The sequence below is a fragment of the Panthera tigris genome, chromosome D4 (genome assembly GCF_018350195.1).
Source record: "Panthera tigris isolate Pti1 chromosome D4, P.tigris_Pti1_mat1.1, whole genome shotgun sequence".
NCBI classification, from domain to species: domain Eukaryota; kingdom Metazoa; phylum Chordata; class Mammalia; order Carnivora; family Felidae; genus Panthera; species Panthera tigris.
The window spans coordinates 82,363,329-82,385,634 of record NC_056672.1 but is presented as its reverse complement, the minus strand read 5'-3'; the positions used below and the strand labels follow the sequence as shown (position 1 = coordinate 82,385,634).

At 39.8% G+C, this 22,306-nt stretch overlaps 1 protein-coding gene across 4 annotated transcripts in view; it reads left to right on the top strand.

Moving 5' to 3' along the window:
• Nucleotides 1-22,306, top strand: part of DENND1A (DENN domain containing 1A) — a 509,265-nt gene that overhangs the window by 42,459 nt on the left and 444,500 nt on the right. For all 4 annotated transcript variants that reach the window (XM_042963736.1, XM_042963734.1, XM_042963735.1 and 1 more), the window contains one exon: nt 685-755. In XM_042963736.1, coding sequence (XP_042819670.1) covers nt 685-755 — 71 coding nt within the window. The remainder of the gene's footprint in view (nt 1-684; nt 756-22,306) is intronic.

Below are 22,306 nucleotides of genomic sequence, written 5' to 3'. Positions count from 1 at the left end.
AGAGCATGAGCAGGGGAGGGGTAGAGAGAGGGGGAGATACAGAATCCGAAGCAGGCTCCAGGCTCCGAGCTGTCAGCACAGAGCCCGACACGGGGCTCAAACTCACAAACTGTGAGATCATGACCTGAGCCGAAGTCAGACGCTTAACCAACTGAGCCACACAGGTGCCCCAGGAATGGTATCTTTTATTTAGATTAGCATCTTGTCTTCGTAATAGCCTAGTGGTGTAGGGTACTGTTTCTCTTGTTTCAGTCTTTAAGTGAAAATAAGCAAGCTGACTTCATCATATGTATTGTATCCTGGAATATGTGGGAAAGCTACTTTGTACTAGTGTTGCCTGGGTTTGAGTTTCCTCAGAATTCTTCCTGTGGCTTTGGAGATACAGCTGTGTAAATTCAAAATATGACACCTATGGAATCATAATAATGGCTAGCCTGTTATTTGCCTGGCATTGAACCTAGACAGTTTTTGTGTGTTTTAAGTTTCACAATAATTCTTCTGGTTAGGTATTTTCATTTTATAAATGAGGAAGGGCATGGCTCAGAGAAGCTGAGGACCTTGGCCAAAGCTATTAAGTTGTGGAGCTAATGATTTTGATGAAGGTCTGTTTTATACCATAGCCCACATGTTCTATATCACGCTGCCTCAATCCTTGTCAGTAATCACGATCTGTTTCTTTTGTAGGCAGAACCCAGAGACCACGTTTGAAGTGTATGTTGAAGTGGCCTATCCTAGGACAGGTGGCACTCTTTCAGGTATTTGCACATTCCATTATGATATGTTTATTGTGTGAGATAGCTGTGCATGTGGGGTATGCAGATATTTCAAACAGTGGTTTATCTTTATGTTTAATTGTTTTTCCTTTTATATGTGCCCGCATCATCCCAAGGAATGGAGAATAAGCACAGTGAACAATTTAGAGTCACTGCTATAAGAGGCTTGAAACATGGCTCTTTTCATTGTAACCATCGGGTTTCGGTTTGTATCTTTCACAGATGCCTGGAAGTCAGCTGTTTAATATGAACTATTGTCACCTTGCTAATGAGGAAGGCTAAGAATTAGGTTACAAAATAATATAAAGGGCAATCGCGGCCACTAAACTGGAAGGAGATGTTTTTTTTTTTTTTAATTTTTTTTTAACGTTTATTTATTTTTGAGATAGAGACAGAGCATGAACAGGGGAGTGTCAGAGAGAGGGAGACACAGAATCTGAAACAGGCTCCAGGCTCTGAGCTGTCAGCACAGAGCCCGACGCGGGGCTCGAACTCACGGACCGCGAGATCGTGACCTGAGCCGAAGTCGGCCGCTTAACCGACTGAGCCACCCAGGCGCCCCTGGAAGGAGATGTTTGAAATGGATTTAATGTAGTATAAGTTTTATGTCTGCCGATAAAAGATGGTTGGAAATTAGCTGAAGGAAGTACCTTCTCTGGCTTTAGTTTTTGGAATAATTTGGACATGTATTCCTGGACAAACAGGGTCTTGATAAAGTAAGAGTATCTTGCAAAGGCTGAGTATATTATTTCTCAACCTAAAATCTTTCTTGGTTAATGAGAAAAAAATAACCCTCTAACCTAGTGCTCTTTTTCTTGGTGAGTGAGAGAGTGATGCATTTGCCAGAGGTATGTCAGGGAGCATCTCTTGGTCCACACACACAGACAATTGTGTTATATTACTTGGTGTTTTAAGGGGAGTGAATTTACTTGGATTAGAAACTTGGAATAATCATGATTCCAGTGATAGTTATGCTCTTAATTGGCTATGCAAGATTTTCAATTTCATTATGTTAGACTGTAACACTCCCAACATAGCTACCTTTCGTTCAGTCTCTGTTGTTCTGTTGTCCTATGTGCTTGACGTACATAGTCCATCCTTACAATAGCCCTCTAAAGGTAGCTGGGTGGCATCTTCATTATACCTACGAGAAAATGGAATCTCTGGTCAAATAACTTCCCAAGATCACATAGCTACTGTGTAGGATAACCAAGATTTTTGGTTCAAGTCTTCTTTACTCTGCTAAGTTGAGGGCAGTGACCATGTTGGGCACGACTCTTCATGTCACCTGCAGGGCTTTGCAGAAGGTCACTAATATTAAAATGCATGAATTTCTCTTAATATCAAAAGTGAGATAACTGTGTGCTTCACTTTCTGGATTATGGAATGAAGGCTGTGAAACATGTTACAAATTTGTGGTCATTCCAGAAGTAGAATGTTAATATGCATGTCGAGTTATGCCTGTTATTCTGCATCTGCTATTAGGTATGCCCCGGCAGCAGCTTCTCGGTAGGCTGACTTTACAGAGTGACCATTTGATGATGGCTATGATTTGACAGATTTAGGGACAAACCTTTTCTTATTTCTGCAGTTGCTAATATTTCCTCTTGCAATGTTCTAGGATTTCTTCCCCCACCCCTGAAGTTAAGATGAAATTTTTTTCGAATATGAACAAAATGCGAAATGTACCAATATGATGGAAAAATAGGCAAAATGCAAAGTCTTTATCATAATTCTCTTACCCAGTCACCTAGTTCCTCTTCCCATAGACAACGTCTTTCTTGTTTAACCCTTTATTGTATTTTGAGAACTTATTATGAAAATATTAAAAAAAAATGAAAGTTATAAGAATGGTCAAGTGCGTATGCCCTTTCCTTGGATTCATCAGTTGTTACCATTTGTCATATTTGCTTTAACACGCTGTATGTGTATACATATTATTTTTGCTGAGCCATCTGAGAATAAGTTGCAGACATAGTGACCCTCTACCCCTAACTACTTCACCATATATCTCCTAAGAATTTTCTTACATAACTCTAGTACAATTACTGAAATCAGAGAATTTAATGTTGATATAATGTCAGTTGTCCATATTTAAATGTAATCAGTTGTCCCAGTAGTATCCTTTATAGCATTTTCCTTTCTGATCCAGAATCCGATTCAGGATCATACAGTCCATTCAGTTTCACATGTATTTAGTTTCTTTCAGTAAAGAATAGTTTTGCAGTCTTTCTTTACCTTTTACGACAGACACATTTTGAAGAAGTTAGGTCTGTTGTTTTGCAGAAAGTCCCTAGATTTGGATCTGATCATCTCATGATTAGATTCAGGTTATGGATTTTGGCAGGGGTCTCTTTGTGATATTGTGTATCAGATCAGCATGTACATGATGTCTATCCCATTATTTGTGGCAAGAAGTACATGAAACTTATATGTACATTTTAACAAACAATTAGCAAGTCAGTGCCCATGTTACTGCTGTCCAGGCTAAGAAATAAAATGTTGCATGGGTCTAAGGAAATATTGTTCCTGGCAAGAGGAATTCTTCCCTGGCCCTGTGCTTCAGTGGGCCTTGCTTTGGCCATCTTCTGTGGGGCAGAGAGTCTGTGGAGCCCATGGGACATGCCCACTTAGAGCCTGAACCCTTCCATGGTAGACCACACTTAAGTACCTAGGATCTCAGAATTTCTTGCCCACATGGCTCTGAGCTTGTTTCCAGAGCCTGTGTGAGTCCCTTTCCTAGGGTCCGTCCTTCTGAGGGTGGACTAGGCTGCTGGTGTAGACAAGAGATGGCCTAAGTGTGGCTGTTTGTGGAGAGTAGGGTATGGGGTGGAGCTTGGACTTGTGAGTGGAGGTGCGAGGTCCTTGGCAGTGTGGGATGGAGAAGGGGGTGATGAGCAGTGGGCCAGTGGCTGTTTCTCTCTGTACCACCATGTTTCTGCATGGAATGCTAAGGAATCCAAAAATTCTCTGTATGAGTCTGTCTTTCCAGGCAATTATAAAGGTATGTTTGTCATGATAGGAGGATAGATCAGATTTTATGTAATAGTTTGTAAGCTTGCTTCATATCTTTTAAATATTTACCCATGGGGTATGTGGGCCTCTATTCATACTCTTGCTGAGGCCCTGTAAATGTTGGAGGTGGGTTTGGTTGGCACCCCAGAGGTACCTCCTTTGCTTTCTCCAGAGGTAACAACTATCCTGACTTCTAGGATAATCATTTCTTTGTTTTTCTTTCTAGTTTTACAACATAAGGATACCTCCTTGAAAAATAGAACTTAGTGCCTGTTTCTGAATTTTATAGAAATAGGATAATTTTTTTTGTGGAGTTTTGCTTTTTTGCTCAAGACTATGTTTGTAGGGTCCTTCATGTTGTGTGTAGCACAACATTCATTTTCGTTACTGTCAATGCACGTTAGGATTATATCCATTTTATCCATTCCACTGTTGAAAACACTTGCTGTTATTTGCCGAAGCAATACTTCCGTGATCTTTCCTTATACATGAATCCTGGCACACTTAAACGTATATTTCCTTAGGATGGATACCATACTTAATTACTGGATCATACTAAACTGTTTTTCAGAATTGACTGTGCTAGTCTATACGTCCTCCAGCAGTGTTTGAGACTCCTTATGGGCCTACAACTTTGTCAGTCCTTCGTACGATTAGATGTGTTGATTTTTGCCAAGCTGATGGTTCTTTAGCAGTATCTCCTTGTTGTTTTTACTTGCAGTTTCCTGATGACTAATGAAACCAAGCACCTTTTGTTTATGGGCCTCTTGAATAGCTTCTTTTTTTAAAGTGCCTGTTCAAGTCTTTTGCTAATTTTTCTTACTGAGTTTTCTGCCTTTTCCTCATTGATTTATAAGATTATCTTTGTCTTATGGATGCCATAATTATCCTAATTATGGATATTAGGAATATCCTCTTCCACTGTATGGTTTTTCACTCTCTTTATGTTACCTTTGATCAGAACGTCTAGATTTTAATGTAGTAGAGTTGATCAATATTTTCCTACCCTCCAGATATGAAGGTGTTTTCCTCTAAGAAATTTATAGTTTTGCCTTTAAGTCTTTATTAAGGATTTTAGTTTTCTATTAGGTGACTAGCTGATTTAAAAATTGGGAAACTGGGGGTGTCTGGGTGGCTCAGTCAGTTAAGTGTCTGACTCTTGATTTCGGCTCAGGTCATGATCTCAAGGTTGTGAGATGGAGTCCCACGTAGGGCTCAGGCTCGCGCTGGACGTGGAGCCTGCTTAAGATTCTGTCTCCCTCTCTCTGACTCACCCCCACTCACGAGCGCACATGTGTGTGTGTGTGCTCACTGTTTTTCTCAAAAATAAATAACCATAAAAAAAAAAGATTCTCTCCCTTCCTCTCATTCTGCTCCCCCCTGCTTCAAAAAAAAAAAAAAAAAAATTGGGAAACTAAATAGGGACACCTGGCTGGTTCAGTCAGTAGAGCATGCAGCTCTTGTTCTCAGAGTTGTGAGTTCAAGCCCCACACTGGGCATGGAGCCTACTTAAAATTTTTTTTTTTTTAATGTTTTTGTTTATTTTTGAGAGACAGTGCATGAGCAGGGGAGGGGCAGAGAGAGAGGGAGACACAGAATCTGAAGCAGGCCCCACGCTCTGAGCTGTCAGCACAGAGCCCGACGTGGGGCTCAAACCCACAGACTGTGAGATCATGACCTGAGCTGAAGTCGGATGCCCAACCGACTGAGCCACCCAGGCGCCCCGAGCCTACTTTAAAAAAAAATTGGGAAACTAAATAAGGATGAATTACTGGGATCTGCTACTCCTTTACTTAAAACATCTTAAGGAAATGATCAGGTACTTACTTCTAGGAGTGCCTGGTTGGGTAGAGTGTGCAACTCTTGATCTTGGGGTTGTAAGTTTGAGCCCTATGCTGGGTGTAGAGATTACTCAAAAATAAAATCATAGAAAAAAAAATGATCAGGTACTTCAAAATCATACCTAAAAAAAAAAAAAAAAAAAAAATTCCCCCACAAAAATGACAGATGTGAGAAAGGGCAGTAAGAAAAATTACTAAACTTTAAAAACAGTTCTTTCCCCCTCGATTACATGTCTACATTACAAAAGGCATGTATCATAAACTCTTTGTGTGCTGTGCTCTGAAGAGCATCCCATGACATCCATGGAAGGAACATGTGATCTGTCAGTTTCACTTAGTGCATCAAGACCCATGACACTGAATGGGACACCTTGGAAACATTGTGCCCATAAGGTTTGGGAACACAAACCGAACTCACGGTGCCGCTCGCTTTCTTTGGGAATTTGTAAGACTTCTTAGTTGCTATTACCAGGAACTAACCTGTCACTTAGTATTTGATTTAAGGTACCCTTTGTCTATTTCTACAATCTTCTTGTTTTTAATAAAACTTACTATGTTTGCCTTTTTCTGATGTTATTGAGTGTATTATTGTCTGCCACTTTAAATGATTACAAGGAATCTCCCTTAAGATTAGTCTTTGTTCCTTGGATCTGCATCTCTGATCTCTGCCAAAGTATCTGAGCAAACTTAGGTATAAACCTTATGCTCTACAGTACTGGTGTCTGGGCATAATCTTCTCTTTGAAGTTTGTTTGCATCCCCCAGAGGGATTAATTCCCTGCTGTGAGAAGGTGGGTTAGAAAGCACTGAAACTACTTTACGGGCCTTTAATTGGAGGATTTAGTATACATTTTGTTCTATAAACTTCTGTGGGAGTTTCATTCTTACAATTTTTCTTATACTGTGGTATATTATATCCTCATTGTAAATAAAAAAAACCTAAAAATTTTCTCAGGTTATTTGAGTACATATTGACTGATTATCCTAGCTTGTGTGGTTGATTTTTTTTTTTTTTCTCTTTAAATTTTTAGTAGTTTTCTGATTGGGTTTTGAATATGCATACAATTTAGACATTTTTGAAAAATTAGAGAAAAATCCTCAGTGGGTAAACACTGTTAATGTTTTGGTATACTTATTTCCTTGTAGTCTTCTTTTGTGGGTGGGTGTGTATAAATAACACCTATAAACTTTTTCCCTGAACTCCTGCTGTATGTGTGTTTTCCTTGCCATCTCCCCCAAATCATTAAGCTTTTTCTGAAATTATTTGTATAGTTTTGTGAAAATCCTTTCAGTTGCTGTGAATTATTATATCATGTTAATGAGCAATAGTAACTTATAATTGGATCTTTAGACTGTTTCCAGAGTTCTCTTGTTGTAAATAATGCCGGCAGACATCTCTGTACAGTGCTCGCTACTTAGGTGTGTGATTTTAAAAAGAAGCTGGAACATTTCGAGTAGAGATTTGATCTACTTTGCTCTTCATTTTTATGCTTCTTTGGCCATGTCCCATTTTGTGTACTCCCAACTTATGCATTTGTTCAAGAGCCCACCTTTACCCAGGGATCCCGGAAAACGAACAGAGCCATCTTGAGCCGTGAAAGCTGCCGAAGCTGAGTTCAGCCTGTCTGACAGAAGGTCTCGGAAGAGGGTGCTCTTGCAAGAGGGATGAGCCGGCCGGTCCCATGATCAGATGGTTCTGGCCATGCCGAAACTCTGGAATGCATTCCAGACACAAGTGTCTCCTTACAGCTGGCATCCCTGGGCCACTGCGTGGGCAGCCGCTTGGCCCCGGAGACTGGCAGCAGCATCAGGTTCTCCAAGGCTGTTCGTGCCCCCACCAGCTTCCTGCAGTGTCGGCTCCCCGCCCAGTGTCCTAAGGCAGTAGCCCAGGGGCCGGTTGGTAAAGAGAAGTGGACGGCCCAGTTGAGACACTTGTGGGAACTCGGAAGGAGGTTAGCTGAGGTTTGCAGCTCTAATCCGTTAACGTTAAACCAACAAAAACCCTGGCTTTACAATGTCCCTTGAATATCTGTTCCCATTTCTGGATCAGCAGTATCCTGAAGAAAACTGAGTCTCATCCAACTGAAGGGATTGAATGAGACTGATTTGTTATATTCTGAATTTGAGCTCTCACTTTGCAGGACTCCTAATTCTACGAACTTCGCCTAGATCTGTGACCCCAGTGGACACTCAACTTTGTTAGATATTTTTAAAAAATTGATTTAAAAAAATAACAATTTACGCTGTCTCTTTAGAAGTGGAGCGGAGGGAAAAAAAATCCCTTTGAGAGTTGTTTTACTTCAGATTAAAATACTATTAGAGGTACTAGCTAAATTTATTATCTTCTTTTCAGTAATGTAATCATAGTAAGCTTTTGAAGAGTGGTGATAAAGTAAGCTGACTTTTACTGACTTTTCATAGTATTGACTTTTCATAGTATTGACTTTTCATAGTATTGACTTTTCATAGTATTTGACTTTTCATAGTCAAAAGTTGACTTTTCATAGTATTACTTTGTTACACCTTAACCCTATAAGATGGCTCTTATTTTTGAAGAAACTGAGGCTCAGAAAGGTTAATTTGCTTGCTTGGATTGGACAACCACCAAGTTGTAAAATCAGGATTTTAACTTCATTCTTGTAGCATCGTCCCAAAAAGTACTGGCTAAGAATACCTGCATATGCAGTAATTAGAAACATCAGATATTGGGAGGGAAGAAAAATCAGGCTTGTACAGAAAATCAGGGGAAGGGCAGTTTTCATTCATGAGCTGTACAAGGATTTCTTTCTTTTTGTTGTTTTTTTAAATGAGTCAGCATGATTACTTTAGCTTTTCTTTCTTTTTCTTCTCTTGAATTTTCCGGTGAAAGTGAGTCCATTTTTATGGAGTATTAAGGTGTGAACCATGATTGGCAGTGATGTAGGGACAGATTACCACTCACTCAAAAGATATGGATTCCCTAAAAGTCTTCGTAATTTTTCCTGACTCCTAAGTACTTGACATGCTTATTGGAAAACCTCTTACTTGGGCTAGAGATGTGGAACCTCATCTCACTGTACTTTTTTTTTTTAGTTTTTTAATGTTTTTTTTTTATATTTGAGAGGCAGAAAGAGGCAGAACACGAGCAGGGGAGGAGTAGAGAGAGAGGGAGACACAGAATCTGAAGCAGGCTCCAGGTTCTGAGCTGTCAGCAGGGAGCCTGACATGGGGCTCGAACTCACGGACTTCAAGATCATGACCTGAGCTGAAGTCGGGTGCTTAACCAAATGAGTCACCCAGGCGCTCCTCATTGTACTTTTGAAGCTGATTTTCAAAAGGGATACCTTTGAGAATCGTAATGTGCCTATGTTTTAGTATTGTTGGAATATTTCTTTAAACTATAGTTGAGCCTAGTTGAGCTCATTGTGTTAAAGCTTTTGCCTACCACCTGATGAAGTAAAAAGTATTAGCTGAATTATACAGGTAAGAAAAGTAGCATTCCATGTGGGCAGAAATTCCTTTCTTGTATCTGTATATTCCAGCAGATAGAACAGTACCTGGCATATAGTAGGCCCTCAATAAGTATTGGGTAATTAAAGCGTAGAAATAAGAAGTGACTTGTCCAAAGGACAGAGTTGGAATGGGTGTGTGTGTATTTTTAAGCTTATTTATTTATTATGAGAGAGCTCACGCGTGTGAAAGTGGGGGAGGGATAGAGAGAGAGAGAGAGAGAGACAGAGAGAGAGAATCTCAAGCAGGCTCTGCACCGTGAGCATGGAGTGAGGCTCAAACTCCCAAACCGTGAGATTGTGACCTGAGCTGAAATCGAGTCAGAGGCTCAACTGAACTGAGCCACCCAGATGCCCCCCCAAGAGTTGAGATTTGAAGTCTAGTCTGACTGTGTTCTTTACACAAGTTTATGAAAACTGTCATGCAAATTATATGTGTGAGTACAGCTTAAAGAATAAACAAAAATGTACATACCACCACTCAATTTAGGAAATAGAACATTTTGTATCTTTGAATCCCTTCTCAAGTTGCCTTTCTCTACTGAGATTACATTTTGAGTTTTACCTTAATTATGTATGCTTGCTTGAAGCTTATGCTTTTTTTTTTTTTACACTATGCTGATGCTCTAAATTGGTGAGGTAGAATGACTTTGAATTGCTGTTCTTAAAAAGTCACAGAAATTGAGCCACATATTTTCTTAATATTTAGTTATTTGAAGCTGATTCCAGATTTCATCCTAAAGTGTGCAATTTAGGGGCCATCTGGGTGTAAATTACAGTGTAGGAGAGTTTCAGGATTTTTGGTAATTCGTGGCAGTATGATTCGTGCTGCATTTGTGGTTCACAGTGTAAGGCCTTTGGCCCTCTAGGTGGAACAGCAGTTCATTGATCTACTAAACCATAAAATGCGTGTGAGCAGCAAGTTTGTTGATACAGATTTTAGTTCCCTCAAAATACAGTTTGAGTCTCATTTTGTCAACTATAAAATGGAAGCCTTAATAGTACCTACTTCATTTAGTTGAAAGGTCAAATGGGAGTGCACCGAGCATGAGACATGGAAAATTCTTAGTAAATGAGAGCTATTATTTATCATTTGTTTTAAAAGTTATTTTAGAGAAGGTTTAGGTTTACTGCAAAACTGAGAGGCAGTTGCAGAGGTTTCCCGTATTCCCCACCCCAGGCTTCCACAGCCTCACCCATTGTCAACATGCCCCACCGAAGCAGGACGTTTGTTAACTATCCAAGAACCTACACTGACCTATCGTAACCACCCCAAGTCCATTGTTTATGTCCTGGTTTACTCGTGGTGTTGTATATTCTGTGGTTTTAGAGAAATGTATAGTAACATGGGCCCATCATTACAGTATCATCCAGAGTATTTTCAGTGCCCCCCAAATCCTCTGTGCTCTGCCTGTTTATCCCTTCATGTACCCCCTAGCCTGGCAACCACTGACCTTTTTTATTGTCTCCGTGATTTGGCCTTTTCCAGAATGTCATATAGCTAGAATTATACAGTATGTAGCCTTTTCAGATGGGCTTCTGTCCCTCAATAGTACACATTTAAGGTGACTCCGTGTCTTTTCATGGCTTCCTAGCTCATTTCTATATAGTGCTTAATCACACTGCATCATCTGGATGTGCTACAGAGTATTTATCCACTCACCTACTGAAAGACATCTTGGTTCTTTCAGGTTTTGACAATTATGAATAAAGGTGCTCTAAACATTCACGTGCAAGTGTTTGGGTGGATGTAAATTTTCAACTTCTTTGGGTAAATACCAGTGTGACTGCTGGATGGCAAAAGTATGTTTAGTTTTTTTGTTTTTTGTTTTTGTTTTTGTTTTTGTTTTTTTTTTAAGAAACCACCACAGCTGTCTTTCAAAGTAGCTGGACCCTTTTGTATTCTGCCAGCAGTGAATAAGAGTTTCTACTTCTCCATATCCTCACCGGCATTCGGTTTTGTCGGTGTTCCAGATTTTGGGCATTCTAATACATGTGTAGTGGTATCTTGTTTTATTTTGTTTTGTTTTATTTTTAAAAAAATTTTTAATGTTTATTCATTTTTGAGAGAGAGAGAGAGAGAGAGAAAGCAAGCAAGCAAACAAGCAAGTAGGGGAGGGGCAGAGAGAGAACGAGGGAGACACAGAAACCGAAGCAGGCTCCAGGCTCAGAGCTGTCAGCACAGAGCCTGATGCGGGACTTGAACTCCCAAACTGTGAGATCATGACCTGAGCCGAAGTCAGACGCCCAACTGACTGAGCCACCCGGGCTCTCTGGTATCTTGTTTTAATTTGCGTCTCCTGATGACATATATGGAACTTTCACATGCTGATTTGCCATCTATATATCTTTTTTGGTGAGGTGTCTGTTAAGGTGTTGGGCTCACTTTAAAAAATTGGATTGTTTTCCTACTGAGTTTTTTTGTTTGTTTTTTTAAGAGAATGAGCATGTGCATGAGTAGGGGAGGGGAAGAGAGAGGGAGAGAGAGAGAATCTGAAGCAGGCTCCATGCGCATCATGGAGCCTGATGCAGGGCTCGATGTCATGACTCTGAGATCATGACCTGAGCCAAAATGAAGAGTCAGTCACTTACCCGACTGAGCTACCCAGGTGCCCCTCTTATTGAGTTTTAAGAGTTCTTTGTATATTTTGGATAACAGTTCATTATCAGATGTGTCTTTTGCAAATATTTGCTCCAAGTTTGTGGCTTGTCTTTTCATTCTCTTGGCAGTGTCTTTGGTAGAGCAGAAGTTTCTAATTTTATTTTTATTTTTATTTTTATTTTGAAGTTTCTAATTTTAATAGAAGTCTAGATTATCAGTTATTTTTTTCATGGAGCATGTCTGTGGTGGTATATCTAAAATTCCTTGACCTGGAGTCATCTAGATTTTTGCCTATGTTATCTCTATTAGTTTTATACTGTGTGTTTTATGTTTTGATCTATGAATGATTTTTTAAAACATTTTTTCGTTTTTATGTTTATTTTTGATAGAGACAGAGCACAAGTGGGGGAGGGGCAGAGAGAGACAGAGACACAGAATCCGAAGCAGGCTCCAGGCTCCCAGCTGTCAGCACAGAGCCCAACGCGGGGCTTGAACTCACAAACTGCGACTGTGAGATCATGACTTGAGAGGAAGTCGGACCCTTAACCTACTCAACCACCCAGGCGCCCCATGAACGATTTTTTTAAGGAAAACTTTCATAAGTTTTTTAGAGAGCACGCATGCACAAAAAGGGGAGGGGCAGAGAGGGAGAGAATCCCAAGCAGGCTCTGTGCTGTCAGTGCAGAACCCGACACAGGGTTTGATCCCACAAACTGTGAGATCATGACCTTAGCCAAAATCAAGAGTTGGACACTTAGCTGGCTGAGCCACCCAGGTGCCTCGATCTAGGATTCATTTTGAGTTAATTTTTGTGAAGGGCGTAAGGAAGGTCTGTGTGTAGATTCAATTGATTGCATGTGGATGTTCACCTGTTCCAGCATCATTTGTGGACTAACTTGCTCCTTTGGCAAAGATCCGTTACTATATGTGGGTCTCTTTCTGGGTTCTCTCTTGATCTATTGTTTCGCCAATACTGTCTCGTGTTGGTGACTGTAGCTTCATAGTAAGTCTTGAAGTCAGTCAGTGTCAGTCTTCCAATTTTGTTCTCCCTAATATTGTGTTCACTCTTCTGGGTCTTTTACCTCTCCATGTAAACTTTCAAGTCAGTTTGTCAGTATCCAGAAAGTAACTTGCTGACATTTTGATTGTGATTGCGTTGAGTCTAAGATCAAATTACAAAGAGCTGACATCTTGACATTGAGTTGTCTTATCCATGGACGTGCAGTCTCTCTCCATTTATTTAGTTCTTTGATTTCATTCATCAGAGTTTTATAGTTTTCCTCATGTAGTTCTTGTACATTTGTTAGATGTATCCCCAAGTAACTTATTTTAAAATACTACTTTTAAGTCAAGAGTTCATGTCTGCATAGAACTCTGTTATTCAGCAATTGTTAATCAAGCTAACACAGCTGAAAAATGGGAAGTAAATAAAAGTGATGAGCCAAAGTAGATTTCTCAGAATCCATGCATTTAAACTTAAATCTTTTATTCACGGAAAAGCCCTTTACTTACGCCCTATGTGCTTTGGTTTGCCCTGAGGACTTTTCTTTCTTTTTTTCAAACTTTTTAAAATGTTTATTTATTTTTGAGACAGAGACAGAGCATGAGTAGGGGAGGGTCAGAGGGAGAGGGAGACACAGAATACGAAGCAGGCTCCAGGCTCCGAGCTGTCAGCACAGAGCCCGACGCGGGGCTCGAACGCACAGACCGTGAGATCATGACCTGAGCCGGAGTCGGAAGCTCAACAGACTGAGCCACCCAGGTGCCCCAAGGATTTTTCTATTATATTGATTGCTCAGCAGGGTTATTGATCACGTTGATGACATTGTATCATTGTATTAGTCAGGATTCTTTTTGTTTAAGTGGCAGAAACCCAGTGAAATCTGGCTCGAGCAAAGGAGGGGATTATTTGCTTCTCAGTACCTCGAAGCCTAGTGGTAAAGCTGGCTTTCGGTTTTGGTACATCTAGGTCATCTACTTGCATTTTCAGAGATTTGTCACCTCTTTATCTCTTGGTTTTCTGTCTAGTGTGTTGGGTTCATTTCTGGGCAAGTGCTTCCCATACAGTGCCAGAGATGGCTACTGGCAAATCCAAGTTTATATTCTATCAGTCTAGTCACCCAAGTGGAAAAAGAGGGTCTTACATTATTTTGAGCCATAGTCCCAGGGCTGACTGTAACAGGCCCAGTTTGGGTCATAGGCTGATCTGTGAACCAATCACCAAGAGATTGGGTGGGGACTCTGAAATATTGGTTGGGTGTTGAGGGAGTACGTCTGTGGGGGCCTGTTCAGTGCCACCTGGATTCTGTAGCCTGATAGTGGGGCAGGGGAGTTCTGCAGAGAAAATCTGGTGCTGTTAGCAGAAGAAGGGAGAATGGATGCTAGGCAGCCAAAACAGATGTCCATTGCAGTCATCAAGAAAATGTTTTATTCAAAATATTCTTTTCAGAAAAGCAGTGAGATGTATAATCTAGCTTGGAAAGATTTACAACCAAAATGTTTCAGTGCTTAAAAGTATAGGTCTTCAGCTTTTTCAAAAATTGCCATATAAGCCTGATTCCCCAGGAGTCTGTGACTGAGGTCTTATCATCATCCATCTAATTTTTAGAGTTCTTTAATCACTTATTCTTTGAGCACTCACATTTAGGTTCAGCACTGTGCTAGACTCTCTGGAAAGTGGAGTGTAAGCTCTATAAAACAGGAACTAGACCTCATATTTTAAATGCTTAAGAGACTTTTTTTTTTTTTTTTTTAAACCTTTAGGAAATTGTATTCCAGCTTTTGAACTTCTCTGGTATTATTTCACAACACATTTTGCATTTCCTTCTTTATGTTACATTGAAAGCATGCGGTGTGCTCAGAGGCTTTCATTAGAAAAAGAAAGCTTTACTGAAGATTTCACTATGAGCTTGCTTTGCCCAGCAGGAAACTGTAATAAGTTGCTTGATTTAAAGACAGTTTTCTTACCTTTAATGTGTTCACAGGCATTAGAATTTTATGCTATCACAAAGCCTTATTTGAAGAGAAAATAGATGCAGATGAATTGCTGTCTAGATTATAACAATGTCATTAAGTATCTTCATGGATAATTTGTAATAAAAACAATGTAATGGGAAAGACTGTAGGCTTTGAAATCAGATTTCTTCTGCCACTCACTAATTGTTTGACCTCGGGGAAGTTATTAAACTGAATTCTAACTTGGCCATTATTTAAATGGGACTTATATCTATTTGGCAGGTTGTTTTGTAAATTAGAAACAATATGTATTTAAATGTCTAACATAGACACTTGTACAAATTAGGCATTCTTGGAGTGACTTAATTCAACATTATACTTAAATGAAAAACAAAAAACCTAAACTCCAAACCAAAACCAAACAACAAAACTTCCTGCAATTGTGATTTTGTTAAGAGATTAAATCTTCCTTCTGATAGAATTAATTTAAATTCCTTTTTGAAAGGGTTCAAGGGGCACCTGGGTGGCTTAGTCTGTTAAGTGTCTGACTCTTGATTTCTGCTCAGGTCATGATCTCATGGTTTGTGAGTTTGAGCCCTGAGTCAGGCTCTGTGCTCACAGCACAGAGCCTGCTTGGTATTCTCTCTCTCTCCCTCTCTCTCTCCCTCTCTCTCCCCCTCTCTCTCCCCCTCTCTCTCCCTCCCTCCCTCTCCCTCTCTCTCTCTCTCTCTCTCTCAAAAATAAATAGACATTAAAAAAAAAAAAAAGCATTCAAATACCAGAATAATAGTATGATGAAGATTGAAACTTGATGAAAAGAAAACTGAGTGACCAGTTTTCTCTTTCCAAAAATGTAGGATTTACTCTGGGTTTCCAGAAAAGCATACTTTGGATAATTTCAAATGATTAACTTATGTATATTTTCCCTCTACTTACATGTTAAACTTTAACAAAAACAATGATAAATTTTAGTTACCAGAGTTTCTTATTTGAACTGGCTTTTTGTGAGGCGAGCCAGATACCAAGAAAATAAACTGGTATCAGGGACTTAATAATTAACAGCCCATTTCTGAAATTTGGTGTATAGTTCATGTATATGTAGCTCAATTCTCTGTTCTTAGCAGTAATCATCACTGATATTCAGAATGATGGAATTGGGTTCTAAAACATGAAAGGAAAGAGTTTTATTAGTTAGATTGTGCTTATATGAAAGGAAAATTGACAAAAGAAATTGGGAAAGATTTTCTATAAAGACTGGAGTGAAGGATGTTTTCATCGTGGCTGTCAGTGAGGTAGAAAATCAACTAAGCAAAACATTTACCTTATTCCCTCTTCCTACCAAATATTTTCGTTAATAAGAGTTTCTTCCCTGCCTCCCCCCGCCCCCCTCCCCCGCCCCAAATTTCAAACATATAATCAGCAAAATCTAGCTAAGAGCATGGTTTTTAGAATCAGATCATCTGGATTCAGATTTCAGTTACACCACTTATGACTTCCATCCCTATGTGATTTGGGGCAAATTACATAATCTCTCTCTTTGTTTTAGTTTCCTAAACCATAAAATGGGGTGACGATAATAGTATCTCCTAGTGTTGTTGTAAAGGTTAAATGAGAAATAAAAGTTGAAGAATTAAACATAGGATGAGTACTTCTCAGTTTGAGCTTTCATTAAAGAAAAATAGGTTGGGTTTGTTTTGATTCTTCGAACTAAAAGTTGAGGATCATTGTGGGGCTGAACTGGGGTAATGTCACTTGCTCCTGTTGTAGGTTCTTTCCTTCTGTATTCGGGATAGAAGGGCATTAAGACTGGATCTAAGGAAGGCCCAGGCCCAGGGCCTTTGGGAGGCTTGACTAGGTTTCTCTGTTGCCTCCAGCCGCCCCTGCAAGTCCGGTTTAGGTTTTTAAAAAATTCTTAATCCCTGGGGTGGACCCTGGAACAAGCTGACCTATTTTCTCTTGCTGAATGGAGATTGAGTTGACTCAGGTTTTATTTGGGCTTCTCTGGATCTGATGCAGGATAAAAGCTCAGGTCTAGACCAATTTAAATTGCGATTTAAGGCTGACCACTGTTCTATTTCCTCCTTTTTGTTTAGGGAGATCTTTTTATATCACCCTACATTCCTCCAGCAATATTGGTTACAAGCCTGTGGTGTGATAGGTGGTGGGGTGGGGGTGGGGAGGGGATTCCAGACAGAAGGCAAAGCATTTGCCAAGCTATGGAGGGATACTTTTTTTTAATTAATAAAAATACGATTTTTAGCCAGATCAATTTGAGGAGACCCTGCACAATCACACTCAGCCTGGCAGTTCTATAAGACCAGAGATCTTTATTTGGTTCACTGATACGTCCCAAGCACCTAGAACAGTGAGTGCTGCATAGTAGTAGCTATATCTGTTGGAAAAATGAATTAACACAATTCCAAGTTGAGGATGATCGGATCCTTTGATTGCTGTGAACCTTGATATTTTGATTAATCTCTGCGGTTTCATTGCAGACTAATAAGTCATGTCCAGTAAGCTAATGGCTGTTCAATTCACTACATTCTGTTTTTTAATGGAAATTCTTGGACAGCACTAGGGGAGGGTATTTATGGTAGAAGCAAGAGTTGTCTTAGTTTCGTCCAGCAGTTTTTTGGAAGAGCTCTTTCTGCCTTTTCTGTGAGCAGATGTGCTCAGGATGAAAAGTTTAAAGGAAGGCGCACTCACATTCGGCTCACTAGGCGAGGAATGCCTTTTCCTCTTCATTTAGTAAGTGTCCATCAGACTTCCCAGAGTACAATGAGGCATTTACCCAAGGCCTCAGCGGCAGCCCGTACTTTCTGCATTTTAGGCTTTTTCTGCCACCCCTGGGAAACTGCCTGGTGGTCTGGCATCATGGGAATTTGTCTCACTGAAAGCTCTTTCTCCACCCTTTCCTTCTGGAGAGGCAGCGGGTGTAGTGGCAAGAGCTCTGGCCTTGGCATCTGAATTTTGGCCACAACTAATAATAGCATTCTGGCCTTCAGGAAGTTCTTCATCATTTTTGCTGAGTCTCCTCAATTGCAAATATGAGTTCGATAATGCTTAAGATTGCTGTGCGGACTGAATCAAACACTAACAGCAAAATAATGAACAGTGCCTTGTTAGTTTTCTTTCTTCTGTCACATCAAATTATTGTTTTCCACTCTTATCCTACTGACACAAAAGGACACCCATATTTTTCCTCGCTCGGACAACTTAGTCTTTGGAACACTCGATAAGAATTTTCTGTGTGTGTGTATTTGGTGAAGCAATGTGGAGTTTTGTTAATGTATTTCCAAAAACATGGAGAAGCTATGTTAAAAAAAAAAAACAAAACGACAACGACAAAACCGCCTCGTATACTTAATTTAGAAGTTTTCCACAATGTGGCCTTTAAAGTAAGGATCTTCCAAGGCCGATCCTATGCCCATACTCTGCTTCCTATAGAGGGCATAGCATGTTTTCGTGTTTATGTGTTGGTGAGTGAGTGAGCGTGTGTATGTGAGAGAGAGAAAGAGAGAGAGAGAGAATGAAAATATGTGTGGTGAAAGAGATATTTTAGCCTGCTTTTGTAACTTTAGCTTTCTGAGCAATGTGCCAAAAGTTATTTCTCCCTAGGGAGTGTCTCTTTCAACAGTTTTTGAAGGCAGCATAAATTCTCACTTGGTGTTCAAGGAAGATGGTAATACAATTTAGTACAGCCAGAGTATTTTTCTTTAACTTGTTAGGAACCAAAATGTGATTGCCGTGGCAAAGTTGTCAGCCCACTCAAGTTTAACAAGCGTTGGAAGGATTAGTAAAGGAAATGTAGTTTACTCTGCAGCTTTTATGACAAAGAATTTAAAAGGTTTTGCTTTAAGCCCCTCCGTGTGTTTCTTCCTTTTCTCCAAAACATACCTCTAAGTTGAAAAGAGAGATGAATCTCTTAGGGAGAAACTATTAACTCTGAGGGAGTTGATCATTGTTTGAGAGGAAGCAGAACATTTACATTTGAATCAGCGCTGAGTGTAGCTTGTGCCCTAATCTCGTTCCTCCTAGAAGTTGGTGAAGAGTTTAAGTACTTCCTACTTTGTGTTCTGGTCCTTGTAGTGCCATCCTAATTTTCTCCGGGATCATAAATTTCCTGATTCCAAGTAAGCAAACTTCGGAGACAATGTGCATTGGCATTGCTTGGAAATGCTTTCTGTGGTTGTCACAGCTCTCTGAGCGGGGTCACTGGCCAGAATGGTCCTTGTTTTCACAGCACGGATTACCACACTAAAAAATACCATAAAGAAGGACAGAATATTAAAGGAAGTGTGAAATAGAGCAGATAAAATCACCTCTGTCACATTCCCACCCCAGAGTTTTGAATATTCCAGTTGACGTCGTTGCGACTGGTGTATAATTTTAAATGGGAAAGTAACACCTTATTTGTCATGAACATTTTGATCAGTGTTTGAAGGCTCTCTCAAAGTCTTCCAGTTTGTTAATCAGTTCTCTATTATTACACATACAAATTCGGCCCCCTTTAAGACAATACTACTCACAAGTTTATGGACTTTTGGGACCAAATCTTTGGTATTGCCTTTTTTTTTTTTTTTTTTTTAAAGCTGTGTGGGACAGAGAAGGGTTGGGGACATGGAGAGGCAGGTAGAGGAACAGAGAGCTGACGAGGACTTTGCCAAAGATTAACTGTTACAGATGGAAATGTTTTCCTAACTCTACATCTTGTAAAAAGCCTTAAATTGAGCCATTTTCTGAGATTGAAAAAAATACTTCTGTTTTGCTCTATCATGGATTAAAGTACAAATTCTTTAAAAAAATTAGACTTTAGGGATTCTTGGGTTATTTTTAATGCATGCTTCTATCACTGATTTTTATTTTCTTATTTTACTTGAAGACCATTGGTGGATTTAGGTCATTTTAGCTTAAAGAGAATAGGAACCATCTACCTAAAAGACTGGTTGGTGGGAGAAATTCTTTGTATTTGCTCTTATGTCTTGTTAAGACAGCTGTGTTCTGGACTGGAGTTAGCTTTTGTAGCAGCTGTGAAGTCATCACCTTACATAAAATGTTCCCAGTGAACGGTTGTTTCTATAACTTGGGACTGTCATTCAAACCCACCCCAAAGAAACAGCGTATGTATAATACTTCCTAGGTGTCAGATGAAGAAATCTTGTTGGAACTATAGTTTACTTAAACCCAGTTGTGTGTGTGTGTGTGTGTGTGTGTGTGTGTGTGTGTGTGTATTTTTTTCCTTAAAGGAATTTAGTCAGGGTTTGGGGAGGTAACCTGTGTTCATTCCTTAGAGATTGGGACAAGAATTTTGCCTTTGCTGAAAGAGCTTATGTAGTTAGGGACTAGCCTGAAAATGATTTGCCTGGCATTTGCACTGGGCATATTTGGAAAGGAAAGCCTCTTTGCATTGTGCATTTAGAAAAGTGTCTGTAAGCGTGCTTAGAAAATGGCAGCATTTGCTGGTCTTGGCTGTCAATGTCTTGCTGCTACTGACTGTGTTTAACCAGAAAGGGAAACTCAGAGTAGAAAAAGTCTCACTCCCAAGACTTTACAAGAAAACCCCTCTTTGTTGATTTATATATATATATTTTAAAGGAGCTTGACATCTTCATCAAGTTCACAGTGGGCTTGCTTTGTTTGCTTTCTCTTGAATGCTTGATAAGATTTTTCTTCTATTGTTTTGTGCAGCAAGAACAGATCTTTCCATGGCTGGGGTGGGTTTTTTGTAAATCCACAATATGGTCATTGTCTGGTGGTGAATAATTGTGGCTGCTTTTTGTACAACCAGAACTAAGGCTTTGGCTGTGAACAGATTCCTTCTTAGCGTGAAAAGGGACTAATCCATGTAAATACAGCCCCAAAATAAAGCTTTACAGAAAAAGGGGAAGGCCGCTAAGCAGGAGGGCACAGGTCAGCAATTTAACCTTTAACCTAACAAATAAGAAGCATGAAAGTTCCAGAATTGGTTTACAAAAGAAAGCTCCTGTGATCTGTCAGTTTTTCTTTTCAGGAGGGAGCTGGGTGAGAGATCTGACTGACAGCTAGTGCCTTTTAACTGCAGACTGAAATTAACTGCCAAATCGAAACTTGAATATGTGAAGGAGATTTTTTCTTAAATAAATTGAGGTAGCAGAATAGGCTAACATAAGCGTTGGTCAGGCCGGGTCTCCCAGGAGGGTTTTACCCTTGGAGCTGGGGCATAGGCATTTGACTGGACTACCTTTAAGGTCCCTTCCAAGTTTAATAAAGAGTCTGTGGTCTGCCTCTTACCAAAGTAGACATGAACTTAGCAGTTTAAGGCCAGATGAAACTCCTTCCTCTTTTGTTACTATCATTGATCCCTTTGTAGACTTTTCATGGCTCCATAAATTAATTGCAGCCTTTACTAAAGATTGGTTAAGAGCTTTTTGTAAATATAATTGATGCGTTTGTCACAAAATAGCTATCTAGAGATTTCATACTATGTACAACTTTTACGACCTGATGCACTATTAGAAACTCTATTGAGCCACGTGAGCACTGTAAAGCAGAGGACACGGGCTTTCTTTCATGTGCTGCTGCTTTGTTCAACATGCTTAGGCATTATTAGCAGATACAATTGAGGAAGTTAAAGCTGCAGAGAGTGAAGTAGAGGTGTTTATTAGGCAATGCAGCGGGGGGAAATGGTAAGCTGTGAAAAATGAGGGAACTGCCCCGTTTGGTACATGGGCTTGAAGAGTTAACAAAGTAAGGTTTTGTGCTAAGTGGTAAGTTTTACTTTTATGCTGTTGTTGTACTCATTTACAAACTTTGTAAACAGTTTGTATTTATTTAATCACAACAGGTAATCTTGTTAATGAGTGTTATTTTTTGCTTAAAGCGTAATACATCTGAAGTCAGCTGTTCTGTTTCACTATAGAGAATTCTGTAACTGATAAAAAAAAACTTTAATTAATGAGAATCATTCTGATTAAAAAGAAACAATGAACTAATGACTTTAAAGTAGGCTCCCTGTAGATTAATAAGAATGGTAATTATGCTGTGTGATTCATTGTGGAAACAAAATCCCAGGGATGATTGTTTTAGTTTTGCAGGTGTCCATAGTATGACTGTATAGGTTGTTTAAAACTTGCTTTTTCTGAAGGCCTCACAGGCTGCCTCAGTTTCCCCAAGGGTGTTAGAGACCAGAGACAACATAATGTTGCGGATTAAAATTAGCATGAAGTTAAGTGGCCACCTTCGGTTTAGCTTAGGCATCTACTCTCTTTTTCCCAGCTTATTATGATAGCCTCCTCACTGGCCTTTATGCTTTCCTTCACATCCGTATTTAATGCTGTCATCTGAGAGCTCTTTCGGAAGCACAGCTGAGACCACAGGACTCCCATTCTTAGAGATTTCCGTGTCCTCTTATCCCCACAAGCTCAAGTCAGGCTCGTTAGCCGGGCCAATGAGGTCTTCAGTGATCTATCCCCTGCCTATCCCAGCATCATCTTGGCTAGCTCATTCCCGGCTAAATAGGCATCTTCCAGTATGTCCCAAGCAAAGTGCATGCATGTTTTCTATTTCTGTGTCCTATCTGGTTTCCCGAAAATGTAAGAAGGCTGGTATCTTTAAAGGGGAGATCTGATGCTGATGCTTTGAAAACAGCTAACAT